Below are 18,341 nucleotides of genomic sequence, written 5' to 3'. Positions count from 1 at the left end.
TACTTTGAACACATTAAATTTGATAGTAACAACTGGGCTTAAGACATTTAATTTGGCAATTCTTCCATGTAGACCTTTTGTTATAATGAGTAAATTGATAATATTTTGGTTATGTTTTTGTCCAGCTTGCGACATTTATGTCGGAAAAGCAAGACATTGCAATCTTAGATTCCAGTGTCCGCAGCATCAACATTTAGGTTCAGTCTGTGGTTAAAGTTTTTTATGGCATCAATAACTTTGTGAAACCTTCATGGAATTTTATGAAATTTGGACAGAAGGTTTTATATGATCAAAAGCAGTATCAAGAGCTAATTTCTGAAAATATTTATTTTCATTTTCCTGTATTTTACTGATAAATGGACTGAGGTACAAGTTTTTCAGTCATCAATAACCTTGTCAAACCTTCATGACATTTTATTATATTTAGACAGTATGAAATGTGGACAGAAGCTTGTTTATGACCAAAATACAGTATCCAGAGCAAAATTTTTGAAATATTTATTTTCATTTTTCCGTATTTTACTGATAAATGGACTTAGTTTTTTTAGAGTTAACAAGTCTGGAGTTAAAGTTTGTTACACATTAACAAGTTTGTCAAACTTTCATAGAGTTTTATGAAACTTTGGCAGAAGCTCTTTTAATTATTAAGAGATAATGTCTGCAGCAAACCTTTGAAAATATATTGTTGTCATTTTTAGTATTTTTCTGATAGATGGACTTATTTTTTTACAGTCAACATTTACAGACAGTCTGGGATTAAATTTTTTTGACATGATAAATTTATAAACCTTCATGGAGTGTTATGAAACTTGGACAGAAGCTAATCTTCAAGACCAAGAAATAGCATCTGAAGAAAAATTTGATTTTTTTTTAAATTCTGTATTTTACTGATAAATGAACTCACTTTTTAAGTCAACATTACACATATTTGGGTATTAATATTGATTCACTCATAGGGTCTTTGCAACAGAAATAAACACATTTATTCTAAAACCAGTTGTAAAGTGGCATGATACAGGTTATGTTCTTCTCATATATTTTATGATGTTATGATACTAAACCCCTAAAGGGAGGGATTGTGCTTGATTTTCATATGATGAAGACATAATCTTTCAATCAGTTTAATTGAGGTCTGGAGCTGGCATGTCAGTAACTGCTAGTAGTCCTTTGTTAATTTATGTATCATTGTCATTTTGCTTAGTTTCTTTTGTTACCTATTCTGACATCGGACTCAGACTTCTTTTAAACTGAGTTTTACTGTACGTATTGCTGTGTGTTTGTTTATTCTACATTGGCTAAAGGTATAGGGGGAGGGTTGAGATCTCACAAAACATGTTTAACCCCGCCGCATTTTTGTGCCTGTCCCAAGTCAGGAGCTTCTGGACTTTGTTAGTCTTGTATGTTTTTTAATTTTAGTTCATTTATATGTTTTGAAGTTTAGTGTGACGTCCATTTTCAGTGAACTAGTACCGGTACTCTTTTTTGTTTAGGGGCCAGCTGAAGGCCGCCTCCGGGTGAGGGATTTTCTCGCGGTGTTGAAGACCCATTGGTGGCCTTTGGCTGTTTTCTGCTCTTTGGTCGTGTTGTTGTCTCTTTGACACATTCCCCATTTCCATTCTCAATTTTACTTTTACACTGACAGCAGCAATCACAGGCAATAATAGATGGACAGAAAGTTAAAATAGCAAAAAACTGATCAGCAAGACAAGATCTACAAATAAGTCAACATGGCCCAAATCTTCAGTCAGCTCATTATTAGAGTTATTCCCCTTTAGTAATGATTTTTACTAAAAAAGTGACCATTATTGAAGATGCAGGTGAGGGACACAGGCTCTTTAGAGACTCTTAGTTTACAATTAACAAGGAAATACAGTCTTGGGTTGAGTTTGTTACACATCACTTGCTTTGTCAAACCTCATAAAATTTTATGAAACACTGGCCGAAACTTTTTTAAGCAAACTTTTGAAAATATATTTTTTCCATTTTCAGTATTTTTCTGATAGATGGACTTATTTGTTTACAGTTAACATTATGCAGACAGTCTGGGATTAAATTTTGTTTTACATGATAAATTTGTAAACCTTCATGGATTGTTATGTAACTTGGACAGAAGCTGATCTTCAAGACCAAGAAATAGCATCTGAAGAAAATCTTAGAATTTTTTTAAATTCTGTATTTTACTTATAAATGGACTCAGACACAGGGTTCTACGGAACCCCTTACAAATTTTTAATTAATTGAACTTAGTTATTATAAAGTAACACGATGGGTGCCGCATGTGGAGCAGGATCTTCCTATCCTGCTGGAGCACCTGAGATCACCCACGTGGTGGTGTTCGTGTTGCTGCAATCTTTAGTTTTCTATGTTGTGTTTATTATACTGTTTGTTTTTTGTTTTTTTGCCATGACATTGTCAGTTTGTTTTCTACTTATGAGTCTGAATATCCCTTTGGTATCCCTTACTACCAGTATACATTGTGTCAATATATAAACTTGATTTGTACAAGACTTGGAAACAGATAGAAAGTGAGGTTGTGTAAGTGTTTTCTAATTTGTTTTAAGCCTAGTACAAATACAGTTTGTGTTTTGTTATGAGGATGAATAAATGAACCATGAAATCACTTAAATATTCTCATGTTGATCAATGACACTGCTACAGACATTTGTTTTTGCTCTTGTCTTTAAATAAAATTAAAAAAAAATCACTATTTTGTCCTTTACACACTGATTCCATACAAAATATCTTAATACACAATGATCCAATACATAATATCTTAATACACACTGATCCAATACATGATATCTTAATACACACTTATCCGATTCAAAATATCTTAATACACACTGATCCAATACATGATATCTTAATGCACACTGATCCAATACATGATATCTTAATACACACTGATCCAATCCATAATATCTTAATGCACACTGATCCATTACATAATATCTTAATGCACACTGATCCAATACATGATATCTTAATACACACTGATCTGATCCAAAATACCTTAATACACACTGATCCAATACATGATATCTTAATACACACTGATCCAATACATGTTATCTTAATCCAGACTGATCCAATACATAATATCTTAATGCACACTGATCCAATACATGTTATCTTAATCCAGACTGATCCAATACATAATATCTTAATGCACACTGATCCAATACATAATATCTTAATACACACTGATCCAATACATGATATCTTAATACACACTGATCCAGTACATGATATCTTAATACACACTGATCCAATACATAATATCTTAATGAACACTGATCCAATACATGATCTCTAAATGCACACTGATCCAATACATGATATCTTAATGCACACTGATCCAATACATAATGTCTTAATAAACACTGATCCAAAACATGATATCCTAGTACACACTGATCCAATACATGATATCTTAATACACACTGATCTAATACATAATATCTTAATACACACTGATCCAATACATGTTATCTCAATCCACACTGATCCAATACATAATATCTTAATGCACACTGATCCATTACATAATGTCTTAATACACACTGATCCAATACATGATATCCTAATACACATTGATCCAATACATGATATCTTAATACACACCAATCCAATACATAAAACTTAATGGACACTGATCCAATGCATGATCTCTTAATGCACACTGATTCAATACATGATATCGTTATGCACACTGATCCAATACATGATATCTTAAGGCACACTGATCCGATTCAAAATATCTTAATACATACTGAACCAATACATTATATCTTAATACACACTGATTCAATACATAATATCTTAATACACACTGATCCATTACAATTATACACACTGATCTAGTTAAAAATATCTTTATACACACTGATCCAATACCAAATTTCGTAATATAGACTGATTGAATACATATATCATAATGAACATTAGTACAACTGTACTTTGGTTTTTTTTTTAAAAGTGGCAATAATATAGGTTGAATAATTAAGAAAACTTTCACTTTTATTTTTGTTGTACTAACAGGTGGTTGTGATGGATGAAATGGAACAACCCTGTATCTTAAGGCAGGCTTTTCTCTTTTAAAAGCCAAAACGAAATCAAATAACGAAACGATATCAAATTACGGATCACTTTAATTAATTTTTTTTAATCTATTTAAAAACAAAACTTTAAAAAGATCATAAAATACTAGACAAATACAATATTGTATTACTAGTGTATGTGCCTTATTGTGGTTTTTCGTGAGGGTGAGGCAACACTGACTGGCCTCTCGGAATTAACATTCCTACAGTTGTCATCCTAGCTGTTTAATGGTACACTGGAGCATCCAAGTTTAAAACCGACTAAGGCACGGACCATTTGACTTTTTTTGGGGGAGGGGGAGTCTGGTCTTTTCATGTGGACCGGGATTTTTTTTCGAACGCTACGCTGGACAGATTATTGTTTTCATTGTTCAATGTAGAAAATTTATTTTGGATTTTTTTTTTCTATTGGAAAAATGTGGACAACTTGGATTATTTTTTTTTAATCCAAGTGCTGGCTGGGCAGATAATTTGTTTTACCTAAATCAGGGCCAGGATATTTTTTATAAAAAAGACACCCCCCCCCCCCCTTTCCCCAATAAAGTCAAATGGTCTGTGTCTAATCAACACGTGTCTGTCTAGTATAACATATAGAGTTCATAATCAAATATTATATATTGTGTTTAAATTCCTAAACCACAGCTTGTTATTGATTACGCTGAATTTCACAGTTTTTTTCCCCAATTTTAAAAGAAATTGTATCAAACTAGACAATACTATTTATAAATATAATCGGCTTAATATTCAATTTGACTGATTTAAATTTTATTTCTATTTCGTTTCGTTTCTTTTCTTTTCGTTGGTTCCTATTTCGATTCGTTTCGTTTTATGTTGATTTCGTTTCGTTTCGTTTTGTTTCTTTTCGTTTCGTTTCGTTTCTTTTCGTTTCGTTTCTTTTCGTTTCTATTTCTTTTCGCACTTTATAGGCACCCGCCAAATAATGCTGAAAACTTTATTTTTGTTGTATCAACATGTGGGGTGGTGGATGGAATTGCTAAGACAGGCTCTTCTTTTCTAAAAGTCAAACAATGATGTAAACATTTATTTTTGTTGTACTAACAAAAAACTTTTGTTGTACTTGCAAGTGGGTGGTGATTGGAATGGCTTAGGCAGGCTTTTCTTTTCTAGAATTCAAATAATGCAGACAATTTTATTTTTATTGTACTAACATGTGGGGTGGTGGATGGAATGGCTCAGACTGGCTTTTCTGTTTTAGAAGTCAAATAATGGAGAAAACTTTCTCTTTGTTGTACTAACAGGTGGTGGTGGTGGATGGAATGGAACAACCCTGTATCCTCAGGCAGGCTATTCTCTTCTAGAAGGTGCTACTGGTGGCATTTCTTGTAATGGCAGCTTTTCTGTGCAGACTCCAGGAGGATTTGGAGGGGGTGGAGCAGCTTGTTTATCTGGTGGTGGAGGTGGGGGTTTCACAGGTAAGCTACCGTAACAATTGCTAATGGTCACCTTTCTGAATTGTGGTATGTATTTGAGAACCATTGACATCTCTAAGTAACTAAAAAAACATTTCATAAATTTGATTATGAAAAGTTCTCCACCATTTATCCTTTTGCATAAGATGATGATAATATAACATTCAGTATGTCTTCATATAAAACCATGATTAGTTGACCAATATAAAGTGACCAGCCATCATATAAATTGAAACAAGGGTAATCCATTTGGTTGACTGATTCGATCCACAAAAACTCGTTCTTATACAGGTAAAAACGATGATTAACATATTTTCTTAACCTACAATAGGAAATCAAACAGACCAAGAAAAATCCAATTGCACGTGTTCGCTATCTACTTATATCCATGTTTATGTTTATATTGGGTTTTATGACAGTCTGCAGTCTTCGGAAGTCACCTCGATGTTTAATAAGATGGATTCTAGACTTAAATACACACGAAATGCTGATTCATATTATTGAGTACATGTATCATAAATTGTTTATTTAAGACTTTTTATAATTTGGATATAGGTTTTATCATGTTATGAATCAAATATGAAAATTTGAGTCAAATCGGTAACATGAAGGAGTAGGTTCGGTAAGGGCAGATTTTGGCCTCAAAATTCAGGTTCATCTGATGAAAGATTTTGGACACTTTTTAAACACTTAAGTGTCTAATTCAGTTGATTCAATTAGTTTATGTGAAAGATTTGAACTGATTTGGTCATTAAAGACGCTCAAATTCAAGCTTAAATATGAAAAATCTATCAAATATGCCATAATATGTCACTTTTCAGATGTTTTTTGTCAAAAATGAAAGTGGCCGCATCCGTGTTCATTCTCAAACTTTATATATGTTATGTATTATCATCAAATACAACTTACATTTAAATATTATGAATGAACACAAATGCGGCCACTTCCATTTCAGACGGAAACCGTCTAAAAATTAACCAAAATGCTAAAATTTCGAAGATTTCAGTAATTTAGCATGACTTAATGATGCTAGTACCCAATACATGTGCATTGTATTGTCAAAAACAGCCCATATTTATGTAACAGAAGTATTCTTCTTTCCAATAAATAGCTAAAAATTTACATTTTAACAATTTTGTAAAACTGCTATATTTTGGGGCCAAAAAGGGGTCTTACTGGGCCTACTCCTTTGACAGCTTATGCACCTTTAAGAGCGTATTAAACTAATGCTAGTCACTCTGACCTACATTTTTAGGATTGATTTATTTGTATTGAGTTAAATGTCTAAGTTATTTTCTGGAGTATTTAGTGATCACATTAAAACTCTTTAGATGTTAAGTTTCAAGTTTGATTGCAATTGTATTATGATATAAATCCTATGAAGCCAATTTGGGATATTGCATTCTTTTGTAATCATAGATAACCTACATATTATGTTTTATCACAAGCTATGTCTGGTTATAGTTTTTTTTTTATAGATATCTTTCTGTCCTTTTTGACTGTGTCAACTAAACTAAATACTTAATTCACTCACTTGGTTTTGTATCAGAGTGGGTCAGTTCTGTGGACTTGTCAATATTTAACTATTAGTAACCATCTCAGATTTATATCAAAAGGAGTTATTCATTATACAGATTCAATAATTATGTCAAAGTGTTTCCAAGAGCTCTCTTGTGTCTCTGTAAATCTTCCCATGATATATAAATTTTGTTTTATGCTAATTGTAATTACATAGTCAGTAATAGGTCATCTATAAAGAGACTTTGAATAATATTCTATATAAAATTATTTCTTTCATTATTTACAGTTTATAATGTAAGAGACTACTCATAGGGAACTTTAAACCATAGGATCTTTTCAGGCTTGTATGTTGGGAGGCATATCTCTTTATATTAATATAGCTGGAGTGTCTAAATGTTCGACAATAGATTTTTCTTAAACATCTGTAAAAGACTTCTGGGTCAATGTACTTTCAATTTTCAATATATAAACTGGGGTGATGGACCTTGTTTTTTTGTTAAAATACATTGAAATTAACGAAATCACAGTAATGTTATATGGGTTATATGGGGAAACCTTATTTTTCCTTATTGAGGATACATTAAACAATAGATATTGGTTAAAATTAAATGAGAGAATTGCTTTTCATAAATACTTCCAAAATATCAAATAAAATGAGGGGTCACAGGCCTTATATTCTTGAAAATCAGAAAAACACAAATTGTCCTATTGAATTCAATATAGTTATCTGTCCTTAATTTTAAAAGGATTTTTTCTGAAAATTTTAAATACACTTCAACAACACTTATTTTTTTTAAACATTAAACACAAGAGTGAACAAATGCCTGGTGAATCTGTAGTAAGTTAGAGTCCCTTTATAGTTTAATCATTAAATTTCAAGTTTCTGATGTTTATGTTGTATATTGAATGATGCTTGGTAGAATATTTTTAAACCAAAAAGTATTTTTGCAACATGCCAACAAGGGATGCTCAGAAAAAGACACCCAGATCTACTTTAATGCAGAAAATACATCAGTTTTAATTTTTGACTCAATTACCTGGAGTTTATACCTCTGAATTCGTTGTTATTTGTAGGTTACTTATTTTCTGCTTTCTCTAGTAATGGTTAAACACAAATTTAATTTTAATCTGCAATAGGTTTATTTAGCAGAAATAGTTAAAACTAAATAAGCTAGTTTCCATGGAAATTGTTTGTTTGTGAACTTCTGATGGGTTGCTGTCTCACTGACTTTCCCTTCTCATCTTCAACAGAATAATGGCAAATATTGATAAAACAATACACTTGTCAGAATTAAATACAGGTGTTGCTCATTGTTGAAGACTTACAGTACCCTGCAGTTGTTTACATTCTTAAAATGTCCTCTGCACTCTGGTTAATAGCTGTAACATTGGCAATCATACCACATTTCATTATTAGTCCCCTACCGATGAAATCTGTCCGTCTGTCTGTCCATCTGTCCATCTGTCAGTCCAGCAAATCAGTTTTCGACACTTTTTATGTCCCCGCCATAGTTGTGGGGGCATTAAGTTTTACCCTTGTCCGTCTGTACGTACGGATGTACATACTTACGTCCCATAATTGGTTTCCATTCTCTAACTTGAGTTTGCCTCAACCAAATGTTATGAAACTTATACACAATGCTTATTACTACAAAACACAGATCAAGTTTGAATTTTGGTGGCGTCACTTTAACCGTTCTAGAGTAATGCCCCTTTATAAATGGAAAACTTGCAAAATTTCAAGTTTCCATTCTCTAATTTAAGTTTGCCTCAACCAAATGTTATGAAACTTATACACAATGCTTATTACCACAAAACACAGATCAAGTTTAAATTTTGTTTTCTTCATGCTTGGAAGGTATTGATTTGATATATGGTATATAGTTTAACAATGAAAAGTTACAGATCAAGTTCGAATTTTGTTCTGGTCCGATGATTTGGTGCAGAGTTGTGGTCTTTGGACTTCGAAAATTCATGCTATTATCAGTTTTCCGCACTTTTTTTTCGTCATGCTTGAGGATCTTGATTTGATATTTGGTATATAGTTTTACCATGACAGTTTACAGATCAAATTCGAATTTTGTTCCGGTCTGATGATTTTGTGCAGTTATGGTCCTCGGACTTGAAAAACTTGCGCCAATAATCAGTTTTCCACACTTTTTTTCGTCATGCTCTAAGATATTGATTTGATATTTGTTTTATAGTTTACACCATGACAAGTTAAAGACCAGTTTTTCTGATTATCTGCCTTAATTTGTGACGCGACTCCTAAGTGTCGTCGTAGTAGCAGTCGCCATTACAGTCGTGAAAAAATTATAAACAAGCTACACATCTATTTCCCAGACCGCCTATAATTGCTTAACGTAAACACAAGAATGCGATGGCGTACATGACCTTGGCAAAATTATAAATGCTTTAAATAATAAAGTAATTAGATAAGGAATAGACATTCAAATAATTGGTATAAGTGTATTGCAGGGCAGTTGTCGTGCCCTAAAAATGAAACCGATACGTTACACCCGGGACAAAATATATTGACTAAAGTATACTAATCCCAGGTTACATATCCATTATAAATTAATTACTTAGTAATCATAATTGATTATTTTAGTAAATAAAAGTACATTGGACTAGAGGGTACCTGATGAGGATTTACGGCCTTGCCGGGTGGAATGTGATATCAGAAACACCAGGTGCATTTTTATCAAATCATAGAAATTTCTGTGGTCAGACCTATAATCAGACAGTCTTAAAATTTGACATTCCTCAAGTCCGACGTCCCTATATTCCGACAGCCCATTTCGTCCCACCCGCGGTTACTAGTCTCTGAAATAAATATACTGTCTTATAGACATGTAACGTTTGAATATATTTTTTCACAGAAACAGAGATTTTTGAGCTTGTGGTTCAACGCACTTATACTGCTCATAAATGAGTGACTTTTTATACGCCCGTCAAAATTTTGACAGGACGGGTCTGCCTGTCTGTCTGTCCGGCGTAAACATGTCGCACCGTAACTTGAGAACGACTTATCCAAATTTCATGAAACTTAAGATGGTTGTTTCTTATGACGGTCAAACGATCTGTATACTTTTTGGTGAAAATAAGATAAAAACTTTTTGAGTTACGGGACTTAGTAACTAAAACAGGTGTGTGTTTTTTATCGCATGTCGCGCCGTATCTCAAAAACAATTTATGATTATTGCTTAAAACTTTACACACATCTTAGATATATTAATCTTAAGATCTGTATACTTTTTGGTGATGATTCAAAATTTTATTTTAGAGATATTAAGTTTTTTGTAAAGAAAAAAGGGGGTTTTCGCATGTCAGGCCGTATGTCAGAAACTATTTATGATTATTGCATAAAAATTCACATACAAGACGACGAGCGTATTCGTCTTATTTTTGTCTCCACAAACATGAATTGTGCTAAAAATATTAACATTTAACGATCGTCTGAGTTGATGTTGTAAATAAAAAAAGCAATGATTAGTTGTGTTTTTAGAAGCTTCATTTAGTGTTTTTTTGACAAATCCTTTCTAATACATGTATATAAATGTGTAAAGTTGTATAAAATTGTATAATCCATGCACAGAACAATCTACTGAAGAAGGTCAAATCAAATTTCAACAGAGATTACTGTTAATGTCGTATAAAGAAAGTCAAGTGATTATATACTTGAAGCACAAAGGACAAGCTACGTTAAATCAACATGTAGCTTCGGGATAGGTTTAATTTTCATCATCATAAGAAATGTGTACAGCTTCTAGACAAAAAGAGGTAGATGCACTGTCATAATCGGATTCATTTTTTTTTAGAAATCGGCTCGTCAGAAGGCACCAAATGAAACTTGTATGGAATTATAAAAGGACAGACATTGCATGTTCAACTTTGTGTAATTCACATATTGATTTTTTCCACATCTGAAGATTTCTATGATTATTTGTAAAACAATTTTCTGCACAAGAATTGTCCCCACCTTTTTTTATAACTACAGACACTATCCATAACAAAATAAATCAGAAAATTAAAGAAATTCAAACGTAAATTGAAAATTTATAATGTTTTGATGGCGGATTGTTAATGGTTAATGGATGCGCCCATGTTTTTTTTATGCTAGTTATAGATAAACCCGTCTATAGTTCAAGTTAGCATTTTGTTCCAGTACAATGAATTTTTAACCGGTAGGGGACTATGCATTGCCATGCAATACTCTCAGAATGCTTGTTATTATATAGATTTTTTTTTTTATATATAAATCTGGTACTCATTTCACCAATGATTCAGTTACCAGAACCAGTACTATGTTGAGGTTAGGAATATCATTAGAATCTTGCAAGTAGCATATGAAAAGTATAACTGACTTGAGGGAACATTGTGTAAGAAGATTGATCAACTAGTTAAGGATCCAATAAGTCCCAAGTAATGGTCGTAATTAATCTTTTTGTTTATGATTAAAGTAATACATTGACACTAAGGGTTTTATTGATGTACAATAGTTGTCAGTCGCATTTGTCTTGATTAAAATCAGATCACCAAAATTGATTGTGCTTTGTCAAGTCTGATAGGATAAACATGGAGGTCATCTAAAACATAAATAATACACAGAATTTATAGAAATGTAATCACTTTAATATTTCCTGATATTCAAAAAATGCATTAGTCAATGTACTATGTGGTGATGATGGTGGTAAAAATCTGATTAAGTGTCTGTGTAAATGATTTGTATAAAGCTTTATATTTCAGGAGGTAGAAGTCTGTGTAAATGATTTGTATAAAGCTTTATATTTCAGGAGGTAGAAGTCTGTGTAAATGATTTGTATAAAGCTTTATATTTCAGGAGGTAGAAGTCTGTGTAAATGATTTGTATAAAGACTATATTTCAGGAGGTAGAAGTCTGTGTAAATGATTTGTATAAAGCTTTATATTTCAGGAGGTAGAAGTCTGTGTAAATGATTTGTATAAAGCTTTATATTTCAGGAGGTAGAAGTCTGTGTAAATGATTTGTATAAAGCTTTATATTTCAGGAGGTAGAAGTCTGTGTAAATGATTTGTATAAAGCTGTATATTTCAGGAGGTAGAATTCTGTGTAAATGATTTGTATAAAGCTTTATATTTCAGGAGGTAGAATTCTGTGTAAATGATTTGTATAAAGCTTTATATTTCAGGAGGTAGAAGTCTGTGTAAATGATTTGTATAAAGCTTTATATTTCAGGAGGTAGAAGTCTGTGTAAATGATTTGTATAAAGCTGTATATTTCAGGAGGTAGAAGTCTGTGTAAATGATTTGTATAAAGCTGTATATTTCAGGAGGTAGAAGTCTGTGTAAATGATTTGTATAAAGCTTTATATTTCAGGAGGTAGAAGTCTGTGTAAATGATTTGTATAAAGCTTTATATTTCAGGAGGTAGAAGTCTGTGTAAATGATTTGTATAAAGCTTTATATTTCAGGAGGTAGAAGTCTGTGTAAATGATTTGTATAAAGCTTTATATTTCAGGAGGTAGAAGTCTGTGTAAATGATTTGTATAAAGCTTTATATTTCAGAAGGTAGAAGTCTGTGTAAATGATTTGTGTTAAGCTTTATATTTCAGGAGGTAGAAGTCTGTGTAAATGATTTGTATGAAGCTTTATATTTCAGAAGGTAGAAGTCTGTGTAAATGATTTGTATAAAGCTTTATATTTCAGAAGGTAGAAGTCTGTGTAAATGATTTGTATGAAGCTTTATATTTCAGAAGGTAGAAGTCTGTGTAAATGATTTGTATGAAGCTTTATATTTCAGAAGGTAGATGTCTGTGTAAATGATTTGTATAAAGCTTTATATTTCAGAAGGTAGAAGTCTGTGTAAATGATTTGTATAAAGCTTTATATTTCAGAAGGTAGAAGTCTGTGTAAATGATTTGTATAAAGCTTTATATTTCAGAAGGTAGAAGTCTGTGTAAATGATTTGTATAAAGCTTTATATATCAGGAGGTAGAAGTCTGTGTAAATGATTTGTATAAAGCTTTATATTTCAGAAGGTAGAAGTCTGTGTAAATGATTTGTATGAAGCTTTATATTTCAGGAGGTAGAAGTCTGTGTAAATGATTTGTATAAAGCTTTATATTTCAGGAGGTAGAAGTCTGTGTAAATGATTTGTATAAAGCTTTATATTTCAGAAGGTAGAAGTCTGTGTAAATGATTTGTATAAAGCTTTATATTTCAGGAGGTAGAAGTCTGTGTAAATGATTTGTATAAAGCTTTATATTTCAGAAGGTAGAAGTCTGTGTAAATGATTTGTATAAAGCTTTATATTTCAGGAGGTAGAAGTCTGTGTAAATGATTTGTATAAAGCTTTATATTTCAGGAGGTAGATGTCTGTGTAAATGATTTGTATAAAGTTTTATATTTCAGGAGGTAGAAGTCTGTGTAAATGATTTGTATAAAGCTTTATATTTCAGAAGGTAGAAGTCTGTGTAAATGATTTGTATAAAGCTTTATATTTCAGGAGGTAGATGTCTGTGTAAATGATTTGTATAAAGCTTTATATTTCAGGAGGTAGATGTCTGTGTAAATGATTTGTATAAAGCTTTATATTTTAGAAGGTAGAAGTCTGTGTAAATGATTTGTATAAAGCTTTATATTTCAGAAGGTAGAAGTCTGTGTAAATGATTTGTATAAAGCTTTATATTTCAGAAGGTAGAAGTCTGTGTAAATGATTTGTATAAAGCTTTATATTTCAGAAGGTAGAAGTCTGTGTAAATGATTTGTGTAAAGCTTTATATTTCAGAAGGTAGAAGTCTGTGTAAATGATTTGTGTAAAGCTTTATATTTCAGAAGGTAGAAGTCTGTGTAAATGATTTGTATAAAGCTTTATATTTCAGAAGGTAGAAGTCTGTGTAAATGATTTGTATAAAGCTTTATATTTCAGAAGGTAGAAGTCTGTGTAAATGATTTGTGTAAAGCTTTATATTTCAGAAGGTAGAAGTCTGTGTAAATGATTTGTATAAAGCTTTATATTTAAGAAGGTAGAAGTCTGTGTAAATGATTTGTATAAAGCTTTATATTTCAGAAGGTAGAAGTCTGTGTAAATGATTTGTATAAAGCTTTATATTTCAGGAGGTAGAAGTCTGTAAATGATTTGTATAAAGTTTTATATTTCAGAAGGTAGAAGTCTGTGTAAATGATTTGTATGAAGCTTTATATTTCAGAAGGTAGAAGACCTGGATGCTTCATACCTTGTTTGAGATGCCTTATGTTTCTAAATATGTCCATTGTCCTTGACCTCATTTTCATGGTTCAGTGACTGCTTGAAAACAATGTTTAGTTAATCTGTCATGTGAAATACTCACTTATTATGATTAATAGGATAACTATTTGGTATATGGGATCCTTGCAAGGTCTACATTTCTGTCAGACAGGATTCACCAGACCTCAACTTCATTTCATTGATCAGTGATAAAGGTTAATTTCCTGTGCTGAAGTCCATAGTCCGCATTGAATAGGACAACTATACTTGGTGTATGGAATGATTGTAAGGTGTACATGTCCGACTGTTAAAAATGCAAATGTTGATACATGTGTCATATGACCTTGACCTTATTTTCATGGTTCATTGGTCAATGTTAAGTTTTTTATAGAATTTTTTATTTCTCCGATACTATAAGCAATTGGGCCACTATATTTGGTCTATGGAATGATTGTAAGGTGTACATATCTGTCTGGCAGGGTTTATCTGACTTTGACCTCAGAGATTCTATTTCAAACTAAAATCCTCTCTGAAAAACATTGATAAAATGAGACCAAAAAAGATGTGGCAGTGTCAGCAATATGTTAAAGTTTGTGATTATGTCAGTTAAAGAGGAACCACTAATGGAAGGTCAATGATATTTGGTATGCCGTTGAAGTAGCATTGATACATTTAATGTGGATTTCTTGGTCTCACCACTCAGTCATGGTCTATTAAAGTTGAAACTTTTGCTTAGTTTAAATGTAAAGTGTGATTAGGTCAGTTTTATAATAACCACTAATGGAAGACAATTTTATTTTGTATATAGGTTTTTCAGCATTTTCACATGTCATATCCATAGAGATTATTTGGCCCACCCCACTCTTTCATGGTCTAGTTTGTGATTAGGTCAGTTTGAGTGGAACCACTTATGGAAAGTCTTTGATTTTTTGGTCTGCAGTTGTTTTAATATTGAGCACGTCTCATTTCCTTGGAGATTACATGTTAAAGTTTGTGATTAGGTCAGTTTAAAGGGAATGGTTTATTGTAAGTCAATGATTTTGTTATGCAGTTGTATTAGCATTGGCATATCTCATTTCCACAGAGGTTTTATGGCCCTGAACCATTAGTCATGGTTCATTGACTTTTGATGATTTGCCTAGTTTTCATGTATACCCATTTTGATATCACCATATGCATTTTTACCATTGAAATTAATTGTAGGCCAGACATATCTATGTGTCAACAGTTTATTAATATTTTTATAGGTGGTGATGCCAGCACTGATGATGACCAACACAGAAGTGGTCAAGATGGATCAAATTATTTTCATCCAATGATTAAAGATGAAAAAGTTATTTCCCGTAAGTAGCTTATGAACTTGGAATATGAAAATATTAATTTCTGTAAGTAGCTTATGAACATGGAAAATGAAAATGTTAATTCCTGTAAGTAGCTTATGAAATTGGAAAATGAATATGGTATTTCCTATAAGTAGCTCACGAACTTGGAATATGAAAAAGCTATTTCCTTTTAGTAGTTTATTAACTTGGAATTTGTAAATGTTACTAGGAGATTCCATTTTGCCTGAAAATGTAATTTCTTGTAAGTAGCTTTTGAACTTGGAATATGAAAATAATATTTCCCATAAGTGGCTTATGAACATGGAATATGAAAATATTGTTCCCAGTTAGAAGCTTTTGAACATGGAATATGAAAATTTTAATTCCTGTAAGTAGATTATGAATTTTAAATATGAAAATGTTATTTCTGTAAGTAGCTTATGAACATGGAAAATGAAAATGTAATTTTCTGTAAGTAGCTTATTAACATGGAATATGAAAATGTAATTTTCTGTAAGTAGCTTATGAACATGAAATATGAAAATGTAATTTTCTGTAAGTAGCTTATGAACATGAAATATGAAAATGTAATTTTCTGTAAGTAGCTTATTAACATGGAATATGAAAATGTAATTTTCTGTAAGTAGCTTATGAACATGAAATATGAAAATGTAATTTTCTGTAAGTAGCTTATTAACATGGAATATGAAAATGTAATTTTCTGTAAGTAGCTTATGAACATGAAATATGAAAATGTAATTTTCTGTAAGTAGCTTATGAACATGAAATATGAAAATGTAATTTTCTGTAAGTAGCTTATGAACATGGAAAATGAAAATGTAGTTTTGGCATTGCACATGGTCATGTTTTTCTCTGACTGTTAATGACGTCTTAACACTAAATCAATTGGATGTTGGATGTGTATTGATTAATATTTTAGTCTTAGATACTTGATTTTTTCATTGGCTTTGAACTAGCTGTCAGTAACTGTGAGTACCCTCAGATCTGTCTTTTTTTGTTTTGAGGGATGTATAAATTCCCTGCTACTTCTGGTCTATGTTTTTGTTAGTTGTTTTGTATCATTCTGATGAGTTAAGCCCTTTTCAACCGATTTTTATAGTTCTTATGTTGTACTGTTACACCACTGTCCCAGGTTAGGAGGAGGGTTTGGCACCAGAAAACATGTTTAACCCCGCCACGGATATGTGCCTGTTCCAAGTCAGGAGCCTGTAGTTCAGTGGTAGTCGTTTGTTCATGTCTGTCATATTTGTTTTTCATAAATTATTTTTTTACAAATTAGGCCATTAGTTTTCTTTATTGAATTGTTTCACATTTTTCATGTCAGGACCTTTTATAGCCAATAATACAGTATGGGTTTTTCTCATTTTTGAAGGCTCTACGGTTGCCTATAATTGGTTACTTCATTTGAACTTTGGTGGATAGTTGTCAATCATACCACATCTCCCTATTTTGATAAGAACATAGAATATGAAAAATGTTTAGCTGGTGTTATTTATATAGATTGATGCACAAGGAAAAACAATTAATAAGGACTTTTTCTTAATTTCAGATTTGTCAGCTAGATCAGAAGCCTTTGTTGAAATCAACTTCCTATTAAACTGTCCATGTGACTTTTGGTGTAATATAAGTGATTGGGAGAAGCCTGTGTTTGCCTGCCTATGTCCTGCAGAACAAGTTTTATCAGCAGATGGATTCCACTGTGAAGGTCTGTATATTTAACATGAAATATTATTGATTGATGATTGATTGTTGGTTGCTGAAATATTATTGCTATGTTAACCAAATTATATTGTAGTATCAAAACTATAATGCATTCTGAAAATTTTTCGAATAAGTTAAAAGTTACAAAGGCTATATCAAATTCCAATATCCAGTCCAAACTAGCTCATAAGGTTTCTATGTGTTTCTACATCCCTTGATTTCAAATGTTTAGGTTTGAGCATTCGTGATGAATCCAGAGCTTCTGATTCACCAAATTTATAAAGTGTTTATTTTCATTAGTAATGATTATGATTAACCTGTAGTAGTGATTGCAACAGCCATTCTTTTATAGCCCATATGACCCTCCATACTTTTTTTAGAACTACCCCAGCTGAATTGGGTTGACAGCAAGGAGTTCAATTCATGGTCCATAAACTCTTTGCAGGTGTGTTGTTATGAAAATATGACAACTTAGATGCCCTTCTTGAAGTTAAAAATCGGAAAATTGTGAAAAGTAGCCAAAATCAGGTGGGAGTGGGAGTCATTTGATGGCCACTACGTTATTAGTATCGGCTGTAGGTATTAAATATAACCAAAGTAGATCAGTAGCACAAGGAGGTATTATATAGCCAAAATAGATCTGATCTGTAAAAAAAACAAGGTCATTTCGGCAGACCTGGCTGGCCATTAATAATTCCCCAGCAAGACTATCAAGTCACCTTTTCTTCCAGTCAACATGGATGGGTTACTTCAAGGTAATAACTCAGTCTGAATGATAAAGAAACACAATCTGGTCAATGTTCACCTCTCAAGGTCGTATTTAAATGGAAAAAAAGACTGAAAATTACCATTTTTCAGCTGGGGTGGGTTGGGTTGGATTCCACATGCTGGCTCCTACTCGACCCCCTATTCCATGAATTTAGCCCTTAAATCTCAATGCATTACATAAATTAATGAATCAGCATCAGATACATCATACAGTATCAAGAGTCAACTAATTTACATATTTTTGCAACTT

The 18,341-nt window shown here is 32.0% G+C and overlaps 1 protein-coding gene across 11 annotated transcripts in view; it reads left to right on the top strand.

Moving 5' to 3' along the window:
* Positions 1–18,341, top strand: part of LOC127737499 (ALK tyrosine kinase receptor-like) — a 131,291-nt gene that overhangs the window by 16,120 nt on the left and 96,830 nt on the right. For all 11 annotated transcript variants that reach the window (XR_007999602.1, XR_007999596.1, XR_007999601.1 and 8 more), the window contains 3 exons: positions 5,360–5,533; positions 15,527–15,622; positions 17,172–17,327. Coding sequence is in view for 2 of the 11 variants with exons in the window: in XM_052248286.1 (XP_052104246.1) it covers positions 5,360–5,533; positions 15,527–15,622; positions 17,172–17,327 (426 nt within the window). In the remaining 9 variants the exon portion in view is untranslated. The remainder of the gene's footprint in view (positions 1–5,359; positions 5,534–15,526; positions 15,623–17,171; positions 17,328–18,341) is intronic.

The sequence above is a fragment of the Mytilus californianus genome, unplaced genomic scaffold (genome assembly GCF_021869535.1).
Source record: "Mytilus californianus isolate M0D057914Y unplaced genomic scaffold, xbMytCali1.0.p SCAF_4, whole genome shotgun sequence".
NCBI classification, from domain to species: Eukaryota; Metazoa; Mollusca; class Bivalvia; order Mytilida; family Mytilidae; genus Mytilus; species Mytilus californianus.
This window is presented reverse-complemented; position numbering and strand designations above follow the sequence as displayed.